Here is a 24658-nt window from a genome sequence, read left to right as displayed (position 1 = left end):
AGGTAAAGGTTCCCCCGCACATGCGTGCTAGTCGTTTCCGACTCTAGGGGCCGGTGCTCATCTCCGTTTCAAAGCTGAAGAGCCAGCGCTTGTCCGAGGACGTCTCCGTGGTCATGTGGCTGGCATGACTAGACGCCAAAGGCACACAGAACGTTGTTACCTTCCTACTGGAGTGGTCCCTATATTTCTACTTGCATTTTTACGTGCTTTCGAACTGCTAGGTTGGCAGAAGCTGGGACGAGTAACAGGCGCTCACTCTGTTACGCGGCACTTGGGATTCGACCCGCCAAACTGCCGACCTTCTGATCGACAAGCTCAGCGTCCTAACCCACTGAGCCACCGCATCCCTATTTAAGGACTACCTGGTGTCATTTAAGGACTTACTAACCCACCGGGCCAATGGTAGGTAAACAATGCCTTGAGGTTCTTTGAAGAGTTTCATCTGTTGGAACCATGACACCTGGTTGACTTAGTAATTGTGGCGACTCGCTTAACAATGGTTGCCCAAAAAAGGGGGGGTCATAAAATTGGGGGTGACTCATTTAAAAAGCGTCTCGTAGTAATCTGTAATAGATCAGAAGGTATTTTTACCTGTGGTAGAAAAAATTCCTCCAACTATACCACAGAGTCTCACTAAAAACTGCCAAAACGGCATGTGTTCCTCGGTCACAGTCACCATGAGGGAACTGATGTCATATTTCATGAAAATTCCAGAAACTCCGTGGCTTCCAGAGGCGTGGTTGATTATACGTTCCTAGGAAAAGCAGCAATACAGAAACTGCATCAGGGACAGCTTTGCAATACCCTATGTGGAGTCCTCAACTTACAACAGTTCGTTTACTGACCGTCTGAAGTTACAACGGCACTGGAAAAAGTGACTTATGACCGTTTTTCACACATATGACCCTTGTAGCATCCCCGGGGTCACCGGATTTACATTTGGATTCGTATTTATGACGGTCGCAGTGTCCCGGGGTCACATGATCCCCTTTTGCGACCTTATAACAAGCAAACTCAATGAGGAAGCTGGATTCACTTAACAAACGTGTGACTAATTTAACAACTGCAGGGATTCACTTAAGAAATGTGGCAAGGGAAATCATAAAATGGGGCAAAACTCACTTAACAAATTTCTCACTTACCAACATAATTTTGGGGGTCAATTGCGGTCATAAGTTGAGGACTACCTGTATTAGGTCCAAGACAAATGAAGACTCTGATTTACATACACAAGACAGAAATCAGAGTCAGGGTTGTTCAACCTTGGCAACTTTAAGACTTGTGGACTTCAGCTCCCAGAATTCCCAGGGAGTTGGCTGGGGAACTCTGGGAGTTGAAGTCCACAAGTTGCTAAGTTTGGAGACCTGGCTGGTGAATTCTGGGAGTTGAAGTCCACAAGTCTTAAAGTTGCCAAGATTGGATACCCCTGATCTAAACAGCAACAGTCTGAATGGAAACGGCATCAATGGCAACACTGAAATATTGTCTACTTAAAAAACAACAACCCTAAAATCAAGATGTAAGTGACTATTATTTAAAATTTATTTCAGAAGGGCTGGCACATATTAAGGAACATTATAAAAGAGAAAAAAAAATTATTTTATTTTTATCACAAAGGAAAACTACAGAAGAAATACCACCTACAGCTCATACACACAAAATACTTCTAAAATATTTTACTTTTTTTATCATCAAGGAAAACCACAGAAGAAAATAGCACCTACAGCTCACACACACACAAATTGTTTCTAAAAACTGCATTATTTTTTTTTTGAAGCCCGGACTTACCCTTTCTGTTACTGCAAACTGATGCGTTTCTGCTGAAATTTTGTGCGTTTGAAGTTTTGTCGGCACCACTGTGACAAAGTACTGGAACATCTGATTGTCTGTAGAAACACCCCCCCCAAAAAAAAAATCAATTAAAACAAAATTCATCACACAGGAAAAACAACAGTCTGAACACAAACCTACATCGTTGGTTTTATTCCATGTCACAGAGAAAGCTTTAAAGCGGATTTAAACCTGAGATAAACTCATTTACCCACAATTAAAATGGAATCACTGTGTCTACGTCTCTCGTGCCTCTTTATCTGTCCCCTTGCGTTTACCTAAATGGATCACCCCTTCAAGCAAGCTGATTAACCTTTATGTAAATATGTTAATAATTTGGGGGAGGCGAAAGAGGTTCCACAGAAAAACGTGCCATTGTTCTCAAGGCAAAATTCCCTGAAAATGACAAATTTATTTATGAAACGTTATTACCCTACCGATTATGATTATTCAGTTCTCAACGGAGGTGTGGTTAGCACCTCACCAGAGTAGTTAAAAAAAAATGCCACTGAAACGCCGCAATAAATCCAGTCTAAGGAAATCAAGAAGAAAATTGTAATCCAAGCGGAACAACAGATAAACCTGATTTCCCCCCCCCCCCAAAAAAATAAAAAAATAAATAGAAACCCACTTACGATCTGATGCAATTTTTTCGGTACCATCTAAAGGATTAATAATGCCCGGGATAAGCTCTCCAAAAGACAAGTGATCTATCCTATGGGAGAAATTGTATGCTGGAAGACACAACGAAAGACAACAGATTAATCCTGTGATTTTAGCTAGAGGCACATATATGAGTACGACTGACGGAAACAGTGGTTTTGACCTATTCGAGGGGATATTATATTACCAATTAGATGTTTGAATATGGTTAAGAAGAGATTGTTAGAAATAGAAATATTATTATAACTAGATAGATGAGATTGCTAATCAGAATATCATATTTTGGCGTGAAAAGGGAAATAAGAAAACGCTAAGAAGTTAGAATAAGGGAATCTTTGGGCTACCCCAATATAACTCGTTTTGAAACTATAAATGATATTTTGAATAGGGATGGGAAATTAAAACCGAAAGAAAAAGCGGAAATAGGATACTGACTGAATAAATGCACACTGAGTGCAAAGGCAATTAAGATACGCTTTGATTAGAAAAGATATTTTAAACTGATATTAGAAAACTTATAAATGCTGATGTTCAACTGTACATCTATTCATAACAATAATTAGTTAGAAAAGATATTTTAAACTGATATTAGAAAACTAATAAATGCTGATATTCAACTCACTAAATGAAGTCAAGGATTGCCTTCAATTCAGGTTCAACAATTCAGGGCAATCGCAGAGCTTCATTCTTCTACTCAAAATTGAAGACGAAATCTCATTGCCTATGTCAGGGGTCTCCAAACCTGGCCACTTTTAAGACTTCTGGACTTCAACTCCCAGAGTTCCTCAGCATGGCTGGCTGAGGCATTCTGGGAGTCAAAGTCCAAAGTCATAAAAGGGCCGAGTTTGAAGACCCCTGATCTACGTCCACAGCTTCCCATTATCCCTCTAGCATTTTGACGATGCCATGCTACCCACTCCAGGGAATCAGATTTGGATTCGGACCACAAGATATTCTAGACCAGGGTTAGGCAACCTTGACTCTTTTGTGACTCGTGGACTTCAACTCCCAGAATTCCTGAGCCAGCATGGCTCAGCATGGAAACCCTTTCCCCTCAGCATGGCCGGCTCTGGAATTCTGGGAGTTGAAGTCCACGAGTCATAAAAGAGCCAAGGTCGCCTATCCCTGAACTAGGGGGGAGGAAGATATGAAAGGTCTGTGGCTAGTCTGGAATTGTAGGTAGTCCTCGACTTAGGACCACAATTGAGCCCCACGTTTTTGTTGCTAAGCGAGTCGGTTTGTTAAGTGGGGGTTCTACCCTTTTTGACGACCTTTCTTGCTACTTGTCACATGATCCAAATTCAGACGCTTGGCAACTGATTCATATTTATGACCGGGATCCTGTGATCCCCTTTTGCGACCTGAGCAGTAAGGTCAGTGTCAGGACCCACCCCAAACCACGTCTTAGGAAGACAAAATTCTTGGAGTCAAATCTATTCCAAAAAGAATCTTTACTATGACATGCTTGGTTGTAGGAACGAGACAGGACTTAATATTATTCCACGAAGTAAACCCTTATAAAGAGTTCCCGGTTTAACCCCCCTTAACCCCATTTGGTCAGTCCCCCATCCTTTCTCTCGTATCATCCATCTCGTGGGAAAAAGGAACTTAGGACCCTTCATGTTTATTGCTGTCTTCCGTGACAAAAACCAGATGCTAGCCCCCCCTTTTGTTTCCCCAGTTCAAAAGGCTTCTCCTTTCCTTTGAAATGCCTATTGCCGGTTCAATACACATCTATTCTCTTCTCTTCGGGAGATGGCAGGATCCATGGAATAATGTTTGAAACATTCCATTTATGAATATGATATAAATGGATTCTGACAGTCAGATTCATTTAACAACCAGGTTAAATGATTGCGATTCACTTAACAGCCGTGGCAAGCAAGGTGGTGAAATGAGGCAAAACTCACTTAACGCTGAGCAACGGAAATTTTAGCATCAATTGTAAGTCGTGAGTTAAGAACTGCCTGTATTGCATTTTTTTTTAATCTTTGGGCACAGCCTGAAAACCCTTAATGGCTTCAATTCAAGCTATTAAGATTGCCTCAACGAATATCATGCTTCAGCGTTTTGTAAGAAAGCTGGCAGTTGCTGGAGATAAAAACATCTGCAAAACATTTACACGGGTGCCAAGCAATAAGGAGAAGGGTGCAATTCCTTCCTCAGCTCAACCAATCTAGTTGTAGCTGTGATGTGCCTTAGTTTAAGCACCCATTCACAGGCCTGCTGCTTTTGCAGAGTATATGCCACAAAGTATTTTGGCAACCTGAGAAAAATATGTCTACTGCTAAGCTTGTAAGCCGCCCTGAGTCTTCGGAGAAGGGCGGGATATAAATGGAATTAAAATAAAAAATAAATAAAATAGTTATATTATCAGGGGCTGCCCCAAAGAAGAGGGAGTCAAGCTATTCTCCAAAGCGCCTGAAGGCAGGACAAGAAGCAACGGATGGAAACTAACCAAGGAGAGAAGCAACCTAGAACTCAGGAGAAACTTCCTGACAGTGAGAACTATTAATCAGTGGGACTACTTGCCACAAGAAGCTGTGAATGTGCCGACGCTGGAGGTTTTCAAGAAGAGATTGGACAACCATTTGTCTGAAATGGTATAGGGTTTCCTGCCTGAGCAGGGGGTTGGACTAGAAGACCTCCAAGGTCCCTTCCAACTCTTTGGTTATTCTATATGCTAGATATTATGGGTCCCCCAAACCCTGCGACAAATCACACTTTCACGCCAAGAGACGGAGCTGACTTACATTCATGGCTCACAAGGGCTGCCAAGTGTGCGTGGCCCCTCGGGTGGGGGATTGCCCTAAAAAGAAAAAAAAAGAAAAGGGTTGTGTTGGAACTCGAGAACATTATCAAAAGGCAGACTTAAGCAAGGACCTGAAACACATTTCCAAAAAAAACCTTCAAGGACAGGAATGCGTTTTTGTAAACAGACTTCCAAATAAACATACCTACAGTTGCACTGTTGGTCTGTTCCTAGAAACAGTGCTTTTACGTGGGAAGAAATTGGGTTCGTTTATAGCAGGGGTCTTCAAACTCGGCCCTTTTATGACTCATGGACTTCAAAAAAAAAAAAAAAAACAACAAAAAAACAAAAAAACTCCCAGAATTCCTCAGCCAACATGCCTGGCTGAGAAATTCTGGGAGTTGAAGTCCATGAGTCACAAAAGGGCCGAGTTTGAAGACCCATGGTTTATAGCAAGGGTTTCCCAAGCGTGGCACCTTTAAGACACGTGGACTTCAACTGCCAGAATTCTCCAGCCAGCCATGCTGGCTAGGGAATTCTGGGCGTTGAAGTCCACAGGCGTTCTTACAAGTTGCAAACTTGAAAGCGTCTCAGGAAGTGAAATGAACATACTTGCCCACTGTAACGTGAAAGTTGCCTGCTACTTTGTTCACGTAGAGATGTCCATGAATTCTGCAGGCGTCGGCCGATTGTACGGGATGGTCTTCCCTGTGCGGAGGGGGGGGGGGGGGAAAACCACGCAATTCTTAAAGTAGTACTTCACATTTGAGGGACGCGCCAGCGTCTGACAGGCCTTTCGAGGCCTTGCAAAGTACGAATTCTCGGACAATGTAGGTTACGTAGGCAAATTTGTAACGGTCCCCCATGACCACAGAAGTAGATACAAGCTCACAAACTGAGAAAACATCGGGAGTGACTTACCAGTGTGTCTGAGAACACAGAATATAGAAAAACAGAGTCGGAGGGGACCTTGAAGAGCTTCTAGTCCAACCTCCTGTTCTAGCAGGAGACCCTATACCAGGTGTCTTCAAACTTGGTCCTTTTATGACTTGTGGACTTCAACTCCCAGAATTCCTCAGCCAGACATGCTGAGGGGGAAAGGAGGGGTTTCAAAGCTGAGCCAGGCTGGCTCAGGAATTCTGGGAGTTGAAGTCCACGAGTCTTAAAAGAGCCAAGGTTGCTTACCCCTCCCCTAGGCCGCTTTATGACTTGTGGACTTCAACTCCCAGAATTCCTCAGCCAGCCACGCTGAGGGGGAAGGGAGAGGTTTCCAAGCTGAGCCAGGCTGGCTCAGGAATTCTGGGAGTTGAAGTCCACGAGTCTTAAAAGAGCCAAGGTTGCTTACCCCTCCCCTAGGCCGCTTTATGACTTGTGGACTTCAACTCCCAGAATTCCTCAGCCAGCCATGCTGAGGGGGAAGGGAGAGGTTTCCAAGGTGAGCCAGGCTGGTTCAGGAATTCTGGGAGTTGAAGTCCACAAGTCTTAAAAGAGCCAAGGTTGCTTACCCCTGCCCTAGGCCTAGGCTGCTTTATGACTTGTGGATTTCAACTCCCAGAATTCCTCAGCCAACCATGCTGAGGGGGAAGGGAGAGGTTTCCAAGCTGAGCCAGGCTGGTTGAGGAATTCTGGGAGTTGAAGTCCACGAGTCTTGAGCCAAGGTTGCTTACCCCTCCCCTAGGCCGCTTTATGACTTGTGGACTTCAACTCCCAGAATTCCTCAGCCAGCCACGCTGAGGGGGAAGGGAGAGGTTTCCAAGCTGAGCCAGGCTGGCTCAGGAATTCTGGGAGTTGAAGTCCACGAGTCTTAAAAGAGCCAAGGTTGCTTACCCCTCCCCTAGGCCGCTTTATGACTTGTGGACTTCAACTCCCAGAATTCCTCAGCCAGCCATGCTGAGGGGGAAGGGAGAGGTTTCCAAGGTGAGCCAGGCTGGTTCAGGAATTCTGGGAGTTGAAGTCCACAAGTCTTAAAAGAGCCAAGGTTGCTTACCCCTGCCCTAGGCCTAGGCTGCTTTATGACTTGTGGATTTCAACTCCCAGAATTCCTCAGCCAACCATGCTGAGGGGAAAGGGAGAGGTTTCCAAGCTGAGCCAGGCTGGCTGAGGAATTCTGGGAGTTGAAGTCTACAAGTCTTAAAAGAGCCAAGGTTGCTTACCCCTGCCCTAGGCCTAGACTGCTTTATGACTTGTGGACTTCAACTCCCAGAATTCCTCAGCCAGCCACGCTGAGGGGAAATGAAGAGGTTTACATACTGAGCCATGCTGGCTCAGGAATTCTGGGAGTTGAGGTCCACCAGTGATAAAAGGACCAAGTTTGAAGACACCTGCCCTATATCATTCCGGACAAGGGGCTGTCCAGGGTCTTCTTAAAAGCCTCCAGTGATGGAGCATCCACAACTTCTGGAGGCAAGTCGTTCCACTGTCTTAAAATCACTCGTCAGGAAATTTCTCCTCAGTTCTAGGCTGGATCTATCTTTAACAAGCTCCATCCATTGCTTCTTCTCCTGCCTTCACGGGCTTTGGGGAATAAGTCAACCCCTGCTTCTCTGTGACAGCCCCTCAAATATTGGAAGACTGCGATCATGTCACCCCTTAATCCTTCTTTTTGATTGACTAGACATAACTTCTCTGCCAACTTCCCCAACCATGTGGCCACAATCCCTGCAACGTCATAATGGTGAGCCGGCCATCTGAGTCCCTGGATTATGTTCACAGGACCACTGCGATGGCTGAAACTTCGAGGCTCGGTGGTACATCCATTTTTTTCCAGCATCGCCGTAACTTGGAACGGTCGTGGGGTGGTGGTGGAAAAAATGGACGTTAAGCCGAGGACGCCCTTTATACGTCTCACATGCATTTTCTTTCAGCTTTTTCTTTTTTCCCCCTCCTTTTATCACTTTGCGTGTTACAAAACTCTCCGACTGAGAAAAGCCTTTCGCGTATCCAGTGCTTTTTTTGTAAAAGAAAAAGGTGCCGGAACTCACACATGTCATACAACCCGCCTTGCCTACCCTACAAGGTTCCATCCAAAAAAGGTGCCGGAACTCCGTTCTGAGCGTTCAATGAGAAAAAAAGCCCTGCGTGTATATATTCTAAAAATATGGCTTTTATCCCCGAATTGCCACGTTTTGGATTGCATTACTTCTTTTTCATGTTTTTTTTTTTCTTTCCCCCCCCCCCTCAAGGCCGGGAGACCCTGTGAAGCCACCGCCTCACCTTGGCGGCAGTGCTGTTGAAGCACTTTTAAAAGCACTTTTGAATATTATGTCCTGAAGAGAGTGTTCTTCCTGGAGCCGAGACTGAATATTTTGTAGTATCCTAGAAGCAAAGCAAAAGACAAAGATTCAGCTAACCAGGTCCGCCCGTGAAAAGTTCGACTAAACTGGTCTATTGCTAGAAGCCTTTGCGCAAGAATCTTCTGAACTAATCCACATATCTTCTCAACATGCTTAGTGTTAGATACGGGTCAATGTAGTCAAGGGAAGTTGGACTTAGTTCTCATGTGGCTATGTAGGGATTCTAGGCTGATGCCTCTTTTAACTCTGCCCCCCCCCCCAAGACTCTGCCATTTTCTTGTCCTACAGCAGCCCTTCTAACAACAGCGAAACACTTGCACAATAAAAGCAACGTTAGCAGTGAATTCTGCACAGCTACAGCTCGTCCATGGAACGATTTAAGTAAGCACTTGGCCAGTTCAAAGTTGGAATAAGGTGTTCTTGGATAGACAATGAATTGTTACAATAATTACTGCAATTATTGAATTGTTACCTTTGCCATTCTCTTTGCAATGGACTGAGTTCAAATATTACCTAAAAGAAAAATAAATTCTCAATGTTAAGACAAACACTGCCTCAGTTTGTTTGTTATGGAATTTATTGTGCAGAGGTCTCCTTGTGCTACCAAAGAGTTGCACAGACAAGGAAGGGCACTGAGAGCAGTAAAAATCACACACAGAAATACACTGAGTTCTAAAAGCAAAAAGTATTTTACTTTGAGGTGGTGTAAAAACATAAATGCACAGTCAAAAATAAACAGTCCAAGGAGTAATCCAAACTACAAAGTCTTCTTACCGGTCCAGAGGTCAATACACAGTTCAGGTTTACAACAGTAGTAAACCAACAGCAGAGCAAAAACAGTAACAGTAGAAAGCAGTGAATTCAGAGAGAGAGAGAAGCTACGTTCCTAGCTTCCTCTTATGGCCATGAGAACACTTACACACCCATTGGCCAATTAACAACTTAAAGACATAGCATTATGGTTAATATATTTTCAACCCAACATTGTAGGCTAGCACCATATGCCTAACATTCTCCCCTTTGGGTAGAATAATATATAACTCTTACAATCTTATGCACATTCTTTCACAATTAGCATTGTGTTTCACAGCACTTTGTACCTTCGTAAAATGGTCTGCAATATTTACATCAGATGGACAATACTCTAACTGTATTAATTTATCTTTGACACATTGTCTGACATTTAAATAACGAAGATCAGTATGTTTAGATCTTGTTCTTACTGCAGCATTATTAGCCATCTTTATTGCAGCTTGATTGTCCTCATATACAATAAATGGATCATTTACATTTAAACCCATATCTAACAATAATTGTTTGTACACTAGCAGTTCTGTACATAACACTGATAAACATGAAAATTCAGCCTCCATTGTAGATAAGCTTATGTGTTTTTGTCTAATAGACTTCCATCCAATCAAAGAATCACCCAACATTACAGCCAACCCTGAGGTAGATTTACGACTGTTTGAATCAGAGGCAAAACTCGCATCTGCATATGCAGTAAGGATTAACTCACGATTTGGCTCTAGATATAACGAGTAGTGAATAGTCTGCTTCAGATACCTTAATACTCGTTTAGCTGATTGCCAGTGTCTAACAGTTGGATTATTGTTGTACCTAGCTAATTGGTTTACACAGTAAGAAATATCAGGTCTAGACCAATTACTCAGATACATAAGACTTCCTATCAAAGATTGGTACATAGTCTTATCAAATACAGGACTCTCAACATTAGTGTCCTTAAAATCCATAGCCATCGGAGTTTTTGCTGGTTTACACATTTCCATATTGTATCTCTTTAATAACTGAGATATCTTACTGGCTTGCGACACCTTAAAACCCCTATTTGTTTTCACAATATCTAACCCCAAATAGTGGCTAATTTCTCCAAGATTTCTAATTGTGAATTTATTTTGCAATCTTGAAATGATAGTTTGTGCTTCTAACTCAGTTTTTGTTATTATTGCAATATCATCTGTGAATAATAAGAGAAAAGATAATGCTCCATTGTGTTCTCTTCTAAACAAACAAGGATCAGCATTACTGGCTACAAAACCTAATGCACTTAACTCATTAACTATACATTTGTTCCACTCATAGCCTGATTGTTTCAATCCATAGAGGCTTTTCTTTAATTCCCAACAATCATGGTCTCTATCACTGGTCAATCCTGGTGGTATTCTTAAATAAATAGTATGTTGCAATGGAGCATGTAGATATGCAGTTTCAACATCTACATGATTAACCATATATTGGTTTTTAGCCGCCCATACTAAAGCTGCTCTTAAAGTAGTTGCCCTTAGACTGGGTGCAAACACTTCGTCATAATCCTCAGTAGTTTGGGCAAAACCTTGTGCAACCAAACATGCCTTATGGGTTACAGTCCCGTCTACACCCTTTCTTTATCTTATATATCCATTTACAACCTATAGCTTGCTCACCATGTGGCAGTTTTGCTTTCTGATAAACCTTAAGATTCTGCAAAGACTTCAACTCCCTGTTCATTGCAGCTTTCCATGATGCCTGTTCTTTTTCAGGATACATCCTGATCTCATCATAGTTAGATGGCTCTACACTAACTTGACATACTATACTAGCTTCATAGCGATCAGGTGGATGTCTGATACGCATTGAACGCCAAGGAATTACAGGGCTTTGAATTTCTGACTCCTTTCCTTCCTCTGATTCATCTATTATCTCCCCTATCTCCTCTTCATCTTTTATATTTACAGGAGATGCATTATCATTACTAGTTACGTTATCAGAGGAGTCCTCAAACACTAGAGGATCAGTATTAACAGTTTCTTGCTCTAACCTATCCCAACCAACGTGCTCAAGGAATTTTGCACTAGCACTGTTATATACATTAGTTGTGCCTCGTTCCCAGAAACGATAGGATCTGTGATTAGCTTCGTAACCTACGAAGTATAATTGCCTAGCCCTATGTTGGCCTTTACTCCTGAGTTGTGCAGGAATGTGGACCCAAGCTGGGGTGCCAAACGTGTGCAGGTAATCAAGGTTTGGCCTTCTACCATGCCATATTGTATATGGTATTTTACCAGTAGAAGTATTAACAACTATATTCAGAACATGGTTTGCACATTTTGCTGCCTCCCCCCACAGTCTATCTGTTAAGCCAGAATCTCTTAACATCGTTCTCATCATGGCTTGTAACGTTTGCCCACGTCTCTCAACAAATGCATTATGTTGTGGCCTATAAGGGGCTGAATGTTTATGCTCAATGCCAGCTGATTGTAGCATATCAACAAAACACTTATTTGTAAATTCAGTACCATTATCAGTAATTATGCACTGAACCTTTCTCTTTGTTTTTCTCTCCACGAACTTCAGCCAGTTTGCAAATTGTTGGAAAGTATCTGCCTTTGACTTAAGCAGATAACAAAATCCATAACGAGAGTAGTGGTCAAGGATACTTAAAATATAACATGACCCTCCTAAACTTGGTTTCATGGGTCCAATTAAATCAGCAAACACAACTTCCAAAGGAACAGTTGTTTTGAAGCTGTTTATCCTGTTTGCCGGACTTGCCTTACTCTTTTCCTGATTACAGGCATTGCAATTCAAATACTTACTACATGGCTTCAGTTTAACTCCCTCTACTAACTCAACTGTTTTACGTAGTGAGTTAAAGTTTACATGCCCTAACCGCCTATGCAATAAATGTATACATTCATCATGTGGCTTCTTGTTCTCACATATTGAGTTAGCTTTAACTGTACTAACCTGGTTACTTGTGAGAATGAATAAACCATTTTTCAAATTAGCAGTTACACAGGTTCCATTCCTCTCAATAGTGCATTGCTCCCCTCTGAATGTTACCACAAACCCAACCTTAACCAATTCCCTTACAGATAACAAGTTGAATCTTAGTTTAGGTATATATAACATAGGTAACTGTTCATTAATGCATGGACAATAGGAATTACCTTCACCAGAGGCCTTCATCCTCCAACCATTTGCTAGTGAAACATATTGGTTGCTGTTTTTCATATTAACAAACCTCTCTTTCACTTTAGTAATGCATTGTGAAGCCCCACTATCAACAACCCACAATTCATTATTTCTGGATGTTGGTTCACCAGAAATAGCCAAACCAATGCACTTCTTAGCCTTCCCACTGCTATTCACATTCTGTTTTCTACCCTTTCTACAGAATTTGGCTATATGCCCTCTAGCCCCACAAGAATAACATTTCTTGACGTTGTAAGCAGTGGTGAATTGCTGCTTCTCTCGTGGCTGTGTCTCTCTCAGCTGGTCTCTGTCACGCCTCCTTCTGGACTCTTCCAGCAGTCTCCCAGTAATGTTAGTCAATGTCAGTTCCTCTCTGGTCAGGACTTCCAAAGAAGAAACATATCCATCATAACTCTCATCCAAAGATGACAGAATAATGTAGACCTGATGCAACTCTGAAAAAATCAGCTCCTTTTCATGAAGCTCTTGAAAAATTGCTTTCATGTAATTTAAATGGGTCAGCATATCTCCATTCTTCTGCAGACGAGCCCTAAACAGCTTACGTGTAAGGTGTATATGTGCACCCACACTGTCACGAACATAAAGCCTTCGCAAAACGCCCCAACACCTAGCAGCAGACTCCTCACCACGAATATGGACAAGCTGCTGGTCATTCAGTGTTAGTCCAATAATGCAAAGAGCTTTCTCATTGCTTCGTTTAAAGTTGTCTAACTTCTTTGCATCCTCTTCATCATCTGGATCCCAAGCAGTAGTATCTGGTGGGTTATTTACAACAGCCCATAGTCCTTCCTTGCGCAAAAGCAAGCAGCATTTCGTGGACCAGGAAACATAGTTTGTCCCATCCAACCGGGTTATCCAGGAGCTGCCTGACAACAGTTCCTGTGCCATTTTACACCAAATACAAACTCAGCTAGGAATACTGTGTGTACTTACTCTCAGTACAGGTCTGGGCCCATAACCAGTGTTATGGAATTTATTGTGCAGAGGTCTCCTTGTGCTACCAAAGAGTTGCACAGACAAGGAAGGGCACTGAGAGCAGTAAAAATCACACACAGAAATACACTGAGTTCTAAAAGCAAAAAGTATTTTACTTTGAGGTGGTGTAAAAACATAAATGCACAGTCAAAAATAAACAGTCCAAGGATTAATCCAAACTACAAAGTCTTCTTACCGGTCCAGAGGTCAATACACAGTTCAGGTTTACAACAGTAGTAAACCAACAGCAGAGCAAAAACAGTAACAGTAGAAAGCAGTGAATTCAGAGAGAGAGAGAAGCTACGTTCCTAGCTTCCTCTTATGGCCATGAGAACACTTACACACCCATTGGCCAATTAACAACTTAAAGACATAGCATTATGGTTAATATATTTTCAACCCAACATTGTAGGCTAGCACCATATGCCTAACAAAAAAAAATTAGGAGTCTGAGAAAGCTGCACAAAAAGATAATTCAGCATGAGTCACGAGGCTAGAAGATGGGAACCACAGGCCGGTCAATCCCTCTCAGCCCTGGGAAGAATGCAATGGCAAACCATTTCTGAAAGACCTTGCCAGAAAAACTGCAGGGACCCGCTCAGGTGGTTGCTGGGAGTCAAAATTGACTTGAAGGCACAAAATAATAATATTCATCCCAACGGACTGTGATGCTGCTGGTTACGGTGGGCAGAATTACCAGAGGCGACACAGAGAAAAGCTACTTGAAGCTGAAGAAATAATTTAGCAACGAGCACCTGTTAACTTGTGCATTATAATTCAACACGTCATTTCCTGCTTTGTCCATTTGTTTATTTTCCATTTGTTTGGCTTCCTGAGTGAGGCTTGATTAACTTTCATTGCAAGGCCATTTATTTATTCTGCAAGGCCATTTATTCTGGCTCCCAGCCACTGTCCTATCATCACTACAGCGTGACAACTTTGGCAACAAAAGCCGCTGTGGTTAGATAGGCGTGAGTTGAATACAGAAGTTTCGGTTCTGTGTTAGGTTACAGAAAAATAGCTTGCTTCCTTTGGCTTCATATCCGGGAAAAAGAAAATGGCGTCCACCTACTTGCCTTCACTCCTTGCTGTTTTTCAACCTTCCTCTGCTCCCCTATACAGTATAAGCCAGGGATCCCCAACCTACGGGCCAGGGCCTGGTACCGGGCCGTGGCTCTTGGCTAGCGGGCCGCAGAAATGGCTGGCCTGGGCGCGCACACATGGGCGTGCATCCTACCCCCACTCGTGCTAGCATCCACAACCCTGTTTGCATATGCAGGAACACTAACACAGGGTGTGTGCACGCCCAGCGTGTGCATGAGCGAATGGGCCGCTAGCATGGGTGTGTGTGCCCCATTTGCACATGCGCTAATGGGCACTAGCCACTGTGGGGGGTGCACGTAGCTGTTCACACATACGCATGGTGCCAGTGCATGCCGCAGGCGTGAACTTGGCTGCTAGTACTGCGCCAGTGGACGTGGCCCTGTTTGTGGGTGTGCACGCGCACACAATAGTTTGGAAGCTGCTTTCGCCTCCGGGCTGTGAGCCCGGAAAAGTTGGAGAACTCTGCTATAAGTAATCCTCAATTTACAAGCATTCGTTTAGTGACCATTCAGAGTTAAAATGACACTGGGAAAAAAGAAAAGAAAATTGACTCGTGACCAATTTTCACACTTACGACCACTGCAACATCCCCAGGGTCATGTGATTCAAATTCGGGCGCTTGGCAGCTGGCGTGTATTTATGACGGTTGCACTGGGTCATGTGATCGCTTTTTGTAATGGCTGTCCTGGATCATGTGATCGCTTCCCAGCTGGCTTCCGACAACCCGAGACAATGGGAGAGGGCACATTTGCTTAGGGACTACATGATTAATTTAACGATGAGGGCCAAACTCACTTAACAACCCGCCTTGCTCAGCAATGGAAATTTTGGGGTCAGTTATGGTTGTAAGTCAAGGACTACCTGTAGTGTAAGATTTTTGGAACAGAAATCCATCTTCTGCTTAAAGTTGCCATGTCCCTCATGACTCTACATAGCATTCCGTGGCTCTCCTGACTGTGGATGTCACCTCCTGTCATATTTTCTTATACTGTGGATATTCAGGCAGACTCAGTAAAACAAGAGCAATGTGGGATAGTTTCCATGTTCTTCGTCACAGGAATACATAACGAGCCAGGGGTCACTGCACCTTTGAGCAAGGAAATGAAATCTACTTACTGGCTCATAGACTAATCCATCCGCAGTAGCAACCATCGTTTCTGCCAAATCCAGTACATCAGCACCAATGTCTGTTTCAAAAAAGTTGAAAGGGAGAGATAAGAATTTGCAAAGGGTGACATTAAAACTCTTTTCTACACATCAGTCATGAAAACAGAAAAAAAAATGGAACGGGTTGATCCCTCTGTTCCTTTAATCAAAGGTCTCAATTCATTACAGTAAATTTATTTATTTAACAAATTGACGCGTGGAAAACGGGGAAACTGGAGCGTTTTGAGCACCACCTCAAAAGCTGAAGGAACTTACAAATCCTGCCTTCTTCTTAAAGAGGACTGCAAAAAATATTTTGCAGCTTCTTCCGGCAGAGCGACAAAGTTCTACTGCTTATTAAAAAGCTGATTATTAGTACTGTAAATAACGGCAATTCAAGATGCATTAGTTGATAAAAGGACTGGCCGAGAGTAATGGATGCCATTATTTCAAAGCATTTTGCTAAATATTAGCTCCGACACTTACTGAAATTATAACAAATCCAAATAACTTTTTTTCCCCAAAGCCATTGATTGTACCAGCTATCACACTTCTCTCCTTACAAGCTGGAAGGAACCCAATTAAATATGGTTTAACTTCTGATAATTTATTGTAGAAAAATCCAAGGAGTTATTATGAAAGAATTCTAACAACTTGTGTCTATCTGGGGCTTTCTTGGGATCACCCAATTTTAGTTTAAATAAACCCAAAACAGATAAAGTGGAATAAATATCTATGCCACTTGTGTACCGGAAATGATACTTATTTAAAGTGAAATCAAAGTTCATCTTTTCGTAACTTTTTCGCCTATTCAAGCTAAGCAACAGGTTAGTTGGCCCTGTTTCAACCGACTGTTGTTTCGGCAACAAACAAATTCTGAATCAGATTGTATTTTTCTAACCATCCAAATCTTACCAGCAATGTAAACTACGAAAAAAAAAAGAGAACAGTACGAGGCGGTGATTTTCATGGATGTTACCGTTACACACTTAGGAAATAAACACGTGTCCCAATTTAAGTTAAGCCATCAAGGCTCTAATAGCAACAGATCGTCTGTCAAAGCTTGAAGCAAGAAATTTTGTGTAGCATTATTTGATTTTGGTCTTGTTTTCAAGAGTAACATGTCAGGCTAGCCCAGGGGTAGGCAATCTCGGCTCTTTTATGACTCATGGACTTCAGCTATGCTCACTCAGGAATTCTGGGAGTTGAAGTCCATGAATCATAACAGAGCCGAGGTTGCCTACCCCTGGGCTAGTCTAAAAAAATTAATATACTAAAACAAAGGTCCGAAACAGGATACTTACGTTGACACTTCATTGCAACTGTGATGTCTACATTTATTCTTAATTTACTAGAAAAGGGAAAAGACAAAGATGTTGATTTTATCATGGCATTTACTAGTGTCATTCTGTTTTGTCCTGACGTACGATACAGGCAATCCTCGACTTTAGAGCCAAATTTTTTCTGTTGCTAAGCGAGACAGTTAAGCGAATAAAATTCGAAACAATAAAACAAACGAGCAAAATGAAGCAAAACAGAAGCATACATTCAGCTCTGATGACAGCAGAGAGAAAAAAATGGTACACACAAAAAGAAGGAAAAGGGGTCAGTTAAATTTAACAGGCCCCTTCCAACTCTGTTATTATTATTATTATTTATTCATTAAACATGAACCTCAGTCAACTGAACATTCAAATTGACTGGTGCTGATGGTTGACATGGGTTGCTGCCAGCATCCTAGGTATCAACCAGGTACCTCCTTAAAATCATTTTATTATTATTATTATTACTATTATTACTATTATTACTATTATTACTATTATTATTATTATTATTTGGATCCACCCTGAGCAAATTTTCATCCCTCTACAAATATATACACATACACATACATACATACATACACACACACACACACACACAATGAAGAAAGAAAAAGCAGTCAACAGATTGAGCTAAACAATGCCCCATTTTACGACCTTTCTCGCCAGTTGTCATGTGATTCACTGCCATTGTTAAATTAGCAATATGTTGTTAAGTGAATCTGGCTTCCCCATTGACTTTGCTTGTCAGAAGGTTACAAAAGGTGATTGTGTCACTCCAGGATGCTGTGACCGTCATAAATACGAATCAGTTGCCAAGCATCTGAACTTTGATCACGGAACTGCTACAACCGTCGTAAGTGTGGAAAAACGGTCCTCAGGCATTTTTTTCCAGTGCCACCGTAACTTCAGTCACTTGTAAGTCTTAAAGCATCATATGAGGTGGTAACTATCTGGACGTCATTAACTTGTACTGCAATGTGAAAGCCTTAACAATATTCCTGCGTCTTCAAATTGTGGTTTTGTGAAAAATGGAAATGTGATGTTCCAGTTATCCAAGGCATCATTTTTTTTGGAATAGCCTAGACTGCCTTAACACAGCTTTTAGAGCAGGGGTCTTCAAGCTTGGCCCTTTTACGACTTGTGGACTTCAACTCCCAGAATTCCTCAGCCAGGTGCACCTGCCTGAGAAATTCTGGGAGTTGAAGTCCACAAGTCATAAAAGGGCCCGGTTTGAAGATCCCTCATTTAGAGAAACTGCATCCCCAATCCTTTATAAATCTTTGCTAGGGCAATATTTTCCAACCTAGCCATATATAAATAAAATTATTATTATTATTATTATTATTTTCTGAGAGGTGCCACTGAGGAACGCTAACATCTGGGAAAGCAACAGGTTGGGATTTAATTAATTTAATTAGACAGCATCAAGCCTTCTCCTCAGAGGCCAATTAGAACTCCAGAAATCAACCTTGTTAAGAGCCTCAATTTGGCAACCAAAGTATGCACCACTTCGCCTGTTGGGCTTCTTCTGCTTGCCTTCAGAGAGGGGAAAATAAAGCAAGGAACCCAACTTACGGTACATTTCCATCTAAAGAAAGGTTTTTTTTTTTCAACTCCGCAAGATAAATCTAACTTGGATGCTATTTTTTGGGAAGAGAACAGAGAACTTCCTGTCTGAAGAATAGTGCCCCCAAACTCCTGTTTTTTTAGTCTAAAGGAAGTGTGTTCTACCTGGGCAATGTTTAAGACTTGGCAACTTTAAGGCTTGAGGACTTCAACTCCCAGAATTCCACAAGTCTTAACCTTGCCAAGAAAGATTGGACACCCTGGTCCAAAGCCAGATATAAAATGATTGTGATAAGAGACGTGCTGTGATTTTTTTGAAGAAACACGGATAAACAGTGATCAAATGATTGTGACAGACATGCTGTGCTTTTTTTGAAGAAACACGGATAAACAGTGATCAAATGATTGTGACAGACGTGCTGTGCTTTTTTTGAAGAAACACGGATAAACAGTGATCAAATGATTGTGACAGACGTGCTGTGCTTTTTTTTTTGAAGAAACACGGATAGACAGTGATCAAATGATTGTGACAGAGACATGCTGTGCCTTTTTTGAAGAAACACCGATAAACAATGATCAAATGATTGTGACAGACGTGCTGTGATTTTTTTTTGAAGAAACACGGATAAACAGTGATCAAATGATTGTGACAGACATGCTGTGCTTTTTTTGAAGAAACACCAATAAACAACGATCAAATGATTATGACAGACGTGCTGTGATTTTTTTTTGAAGAAACACGGATAAACAGTGATCAAATGATTGTGACAGACATGCTGTGCTTTTTTTGAAGAAACACCAATAAACAACGATCAAATGATTATGACAGACGTGCTGTGATTTTTTTTTGAAGAAACACGGATAAACAGTGATCAAATGATTGTGACAGACATGCTGTGCTTTTTTTGAAGAAACACCAATAAACAACGATCAAATGATTATGACAGACGTGCTGTGATTTTTTTTTGAAGAAACACGGATAAACAGTGATCAAATGATTGTGACAGACATGCTGTGCTTTTTTTGAAGAAACACCAATAAACAACGATCAAATGATTATGACAGACGTGCTGTGATTTTTTTTTGAAGAAACACGGATAAACAGTGATCAAATGATTGTGACAGACATGCTGTGCTTTTTTTAAAGAAACACCAATAAACAACGATCAAATGATTGTGACAGATGTGCTGTGCTTTTTTTTTTTTGAAGAAACACCGATAAACAACGATCAAATGATTGTGACAGAGACACGCAGTGCTTTTTAGAAGAAACACTGGAGTATTCAAAGAGCGCGAATCAAAACATTCACGAACTCTGATGCAACGTGGGGAATGGGACCAGCAGAATCGTTTTCAACTGAAGGCAAAGAAAAGAAAAATCAATAAAAAATAATGCTTTTCGCTGGGACCTCTTACCGATGATTGTTATATCTTGAAATTTGCAAGCATTGCCTATAGGCTTCTGGTTGAGGCAGGCAATTGCCATGACAACAACCCAAAGAATCTAAACAAGCAACTATTATTTCCAAAAGTGTTAAAAATTACATCAGCTTCCAGCAGAGATGCAAGATGTTCTTGGTGCCCCAAAGGCACATACACACACAACAGGCCAGCAGGAGACCAATAAATGCATGTAAATTCCCAGCTTGACAGATGAACAACAGGCAAAGAAATATCGGAGTAGGATTCACATCTTAATACAGACGACTCTCAAAGTGAATATAAAGATAAAACCACAGACTTTTCTTTTGGGCTTAATGGAAAAAGACTTGGGGGGAAAAAATTGGAACTTTGATGTTTATATATGTTGACGGCAGCAAGATTACTTTATGCACAGAAATGGAAGGACACTTTGATCCCCACACCTTGGATATGAACGGCTGCAAAAGATGATGGAGTTAGCAGAGATGGCTAAAATGACTGCTTTGATATAAAAGAAAAAAAACAACACAATTACTTTTCTTTCTACTTGGAAACCGCTTCTGGACTTTGTGCTTGAGGTGGGAAAAAAAACAAACCCGAAACTTGTGATTTTGGGTTTTACCGATTAGATAAGATTTGTTGTTATAGAAACGGCTGGTTTACTGTATACTATTATGTGAAAGTAAAAAGTTGAGGTTTGATGTTATTATCTTATTCTACTGCACCAAAGGGAATCAGAAGTCGGCGTCTTTTCTCCCCCCCCCCCCATTTTCCTACACTTTTCCCTTCTCTTCTTTCCTCCCCTATTTTTCCTACTATTTTCTTTGGTATTTTTGTATTGGCTCAGTGGGTTAGGACGCTGAGCTTGTCGATCAGAAGGTCGGCAGTTTGGCGGGTCGAATCCCGAGTGCCGCGTAACTGAGTGAGTGCCTGTTACTCGTCCCAGCTTCTGCCAACCTAGCAGTTCGAAAGCACGTAAAAATGCACGTAGAAAAATAGGGACCACTACAGTGGGAAGGTAACAGCGCTCCGTGCGCCTTTGGCGTCTAGTCATGCCGGCCACATGACCACAAAGACGTCCTCGGACAAGCGCTGGCTCTTCGGCTTTGAAACGGAGATGAGCACTGGCCCCTAGAGTTGGAAACGAGTAGCACGCATGTGCGGGGGAACCTTTACCTTATCATAAAAGTGATTTTAAAAAATGTAAAAAAGGGGGGGGGGGAGACGAACAACAGAACCCAGCCATGGATTGTATTTTAAAGCATGACCCTCTATGGTTCTTTCTGCCAGTTTCAAACGCGATTAAGGGTTATGAAGATATCTACACCAACCAGGGATAAACTAGGTTTGTTGGAAACTGAAGCCATGTTTAAACAGAAGTGAGGGTTGGCTTCCGAACGTTTCATTACCAGGCTAAGGAACCTCTTCAGTGGAATTGAGGGGGCCTGTCAATGTTTTATTTATAAGGGAGTGTCGAGTGAGGGTCTTGTGATCAGTGAGGTGTGAGTCATCAGTGAGGGGCTTGTGATGGATCTTGACCCTTGACCCTCATCCGATGTGATCTCCCCATCACAAGGCCCGAGACTCTCATGTGACACATCCACACCTCAAGCCCTTATAAACAGAACACCCACACTGACATCCCCCCCTATCTTGATGACCCAAAATATCCTTGACTGTCAGAGCATGCACAGTCTTATTGCGCTGAGGTAACCGAGGAGTAAATACAGTACACAGTGGTCTGTATTAAATGGTGGTTTATATTACACTACCTACAAATATACACTAGGAACAAGATACACACACATGGTGATTCAGCAAACTCCAATACATAGCAATTACAGCAGGGAGGAGAGAGAAAGACTCCAGCAAAAAGCCTTCCCTTTTATACTCAGACTCTTAAAGGAATACACACACCGGCTTAGTCATTCTTACCACTGCATCATTCACCTCACATTATATAAGCTGGTTAGCTTTTAAATCATTACCTTGACATGTGACACACCCACACCTCAAGCCCTTATAAACAGAAGAAGAGCGACACTGACATCCCCCCTATTGTGATGACCAAAAACATCCTTGACCAGGGTAACGTTGGCTCAACTGCCACCCTTGTCTATCGTATGAACTCACAAAAAGAGCCCAGGAAATGCATATTTGAAGGGAAGGGCTGTATAATCCCACCTCTGGTTTATGACAGAACTGATGAGAGAAGAACTGGGATTTTTTTTAAAAGAAGATTGATGAAGATGAGGGAATGGATTTATTATACTGTACTTAACTGGAAAACAAATTTTAAGGCAAGTTGTGTTTCACTCTGGAGGAGGAGGGGGGGTGTTGCGAGCAAAAGGTGCTGTGGAGATATCCCACACCCGATTGCGAATGCTTTAACAATGACTGTGGAATGAGCTTAAACTGGTCCCTGTTCTGAGAGGCAGCCAAATCAAAAAGAGGCAGCTGTTGGGCCATAAATATCTCCCCTCCTCAGAAATCAAACAGTATTCCACCGAAATAGAAATTGCTCCCATAATACCAAGGCAGATATTTGAATGGATTTCAGCAGAACTGACAAAATGAGCGTAAGAAGAGAAATGAACGTTTGCAAAACACTTGTCAGAGAACAGATGGAGTTCCTATTTGTATCTTTGGGCCAATCACCAGGAGACAGGGAGTTCTAGTTCTGTCTTAGCCAGGAAAGCTAGTTGAGTGACCGTAGGCCAATCACCAGGCAACTGTGAGTTCTAGTCCTGCCTTAGGCATGAAAGCTGGCTGGGTGACCTTGGGCCAATCAACAGGCGACTGTGAGTTATAGTTCTGTCTTAAGTCATGAAAGCTGGCTGGGTGATCTTGGGCCAATCACCAGGCGACTATGAGTTCTAGTTCTCAAGTTATGAAAGCTAGCTGGGTGACTTTGGGCCAATCATCAGACGACTGTGAGTTCTAGTACTTAAGTTATGAAAGCCAGCTGGTTGACTTTGGGCCAGTACCACTCTCTCAGCCAAACTCACCTCACAGGGTTGTTGTTGTTGAAAAATTAGGAGGAGGAAGATTGGATTATCTCCCATGCCTTGAGTTACTTGTAAAAACAATAAAGGCGGAGTACAATAGCATAAAATAAAATAGAACGGAATAATAAAAATCATAAAATAAAATATAAACAATAAAATACGAATAAAATAAAATATAAACAATAAAATAAAATATAAATAAAATAATAAAATATAAAACAAAACATAAAATAAAATAAAATATAAATAAAATGACGTCAAGGAGGACGTCTAATTATACCCACTGATAAGCAGGAGGCCAAAGTACATATATATATAAGTAGTTGTGAAATACAGTAAACTCACACCTTTTCCTTTCACTAAATCTCTCTAATGAGCTTCTGGGATAATCTAGCTTTCTCCATTTTAAACAGCTTGACTGTTTAAAAGCTTTATTCCTAAGCAAATCTGTTTGGATCTCCCTTACCTCCCCCGCTTCAAAGGTGTAGCGAGCACGTTTCTTCCTTATGTCCCAGGAGACACATAACAATTTTGTTTTTGTTTTTTTTTCCCTTAACCACCTGGTGTTCCTGTTATCAAGATCTCAAGAATTAATATAGGAATTTTGAAACGGTGGCCCTTAAGGCATCAAGATTCTTTTTTTAAAAAAACAAACAAAAACAGATTAAGTCATGTACAATCGATAGAAGCTTAAGGGGAAAGTATTACCTAGTGTAATCCTTGTCGACTTCATACTCATATTTCATCCAGGTGTCTCGATAGACCGTAAACTCCATTATGGTTAAGAGAGCCATAGTTGTAAAAGCTATTAGAGAAACTAAAGAAGAAGAAGAAGTACATAATGAGATAAAAATTGGCATTGACTGGGAGAAGCTATACGCTTTAAAGCATACATTAATGGACTAAGTCAGGGGTAGGCAAGCTTGGCTCTTTTATGACTCGTGGACTTCAACTCCCAGAATTCCTAAGTCTACCACGCTGAGGGGAAAGGGAGAGGTTTCCAAGCTTAGCCATGCTGGCTCAGGAATTCTGGGAGTTGAAGTCCACGAGTCATAAAAGAGCCAAGGTTGCCTACCCCTGGCCTAGGCCGCTTTATGACTTGTGGACTTCAACTCCCAGAATTCCTGAACCAGCCACGCTGAGGGGAAATGGAGAGGTTTCCAAGCTGAGCCATGCTGGCTCAGGTATTCTGGGAGTTGAAGTCCACAAGTCATAAAAGAGCCAAGGTTGTCTGCCCTTGCACTAAGTGATTCTATAGAGAGCCATTTTGGTCTAATGGATAAGGCACCAAGTTAGAAACTGGAGGGGGGGAATGTGAATTCTAGACAGGAAAGCGCAATTTGACACCCTCTGGATGTACAGGGACAATCTATAATTCTCCAAATTGCAACCAGCAGGATTATTCTAATCGGCCTAACATCTGGAGAGGTCACGTTCTAAGAAAGTTGCTCTTAAGGGCATTTTTCAGAAACCAGACATTTCATTAAAGTAGGGTCCCCTCTCGCACAGGTGAGGAAAACGGTCTGGTTGCCTGGCTCATTAATAACTTTTGCTATCTGCTCACAATGCGGCAAAGCG

General features: G+C 41.8%; 1 protein-coding gene across 3 annotated transcripts in view; it reads right to left on the bottom strand.

Moving 5' to 3' along the window:
* The window catches only part of ERGIC2 (ERGIC and golgi 2), a 43353-nt gene that overhangs the window by 3597 nt on the left and 15098 nt on the right, over window positions 1–24658 (bottom strand). For all 3 annotated transcript variants that reach the window (XM_081330717.1, XM_081330715.1, XM_081330716.1), the window contains 10 exons: window positions 23789–23897; window positions 17064–17110; window positions 15730–15800; window positions 9011–9051; window positions 8459–8560; window positions 5858–5953; window positions 5247–5302; window positions 2466–2564; window positions 1789–1886; window positions 592–754 (listed from right to left, as the gene is read on the bottom strand). In XM_081330717.1, the coding sequence (XP_081186843.1) occupies window positions 592–754; window positions 1789–1886; window positions 2466–2564; window positions 5247–5302; window positions 5858–5953; window positions 8459–8560; window positions 9011–9051; window positions 15730–15800; window positions 17064–17110; window positions 23789–23897 (882 nt within the window). The remainder of the gene's footprint in view (window positions 1–591; window positions 755–1788; window positions 1887–2465; window positions 2565–5246; window positions 5303–5857; window positions 5954–8458; window positions 8561–9010; window positions 9052–15729; window positions 15801–17063; window positions 17111–23788; window positions 23898–24658) is intronic.

Source organism: Vipera berus, assembly GCF_964194415.1.
Source record: "Vipera berus genome assembly, chromosome: 6".
Classification (NCBI taxonomy): domain Eukaryota; kingdom Metazoa; phylum Chordata; class Lepidosauria; order Squamata; family Viperidae; genus Vipera; species Vipera berus.
This window is presented reverse-complemented; position numbering and strand designations above follow the sequence as displayed.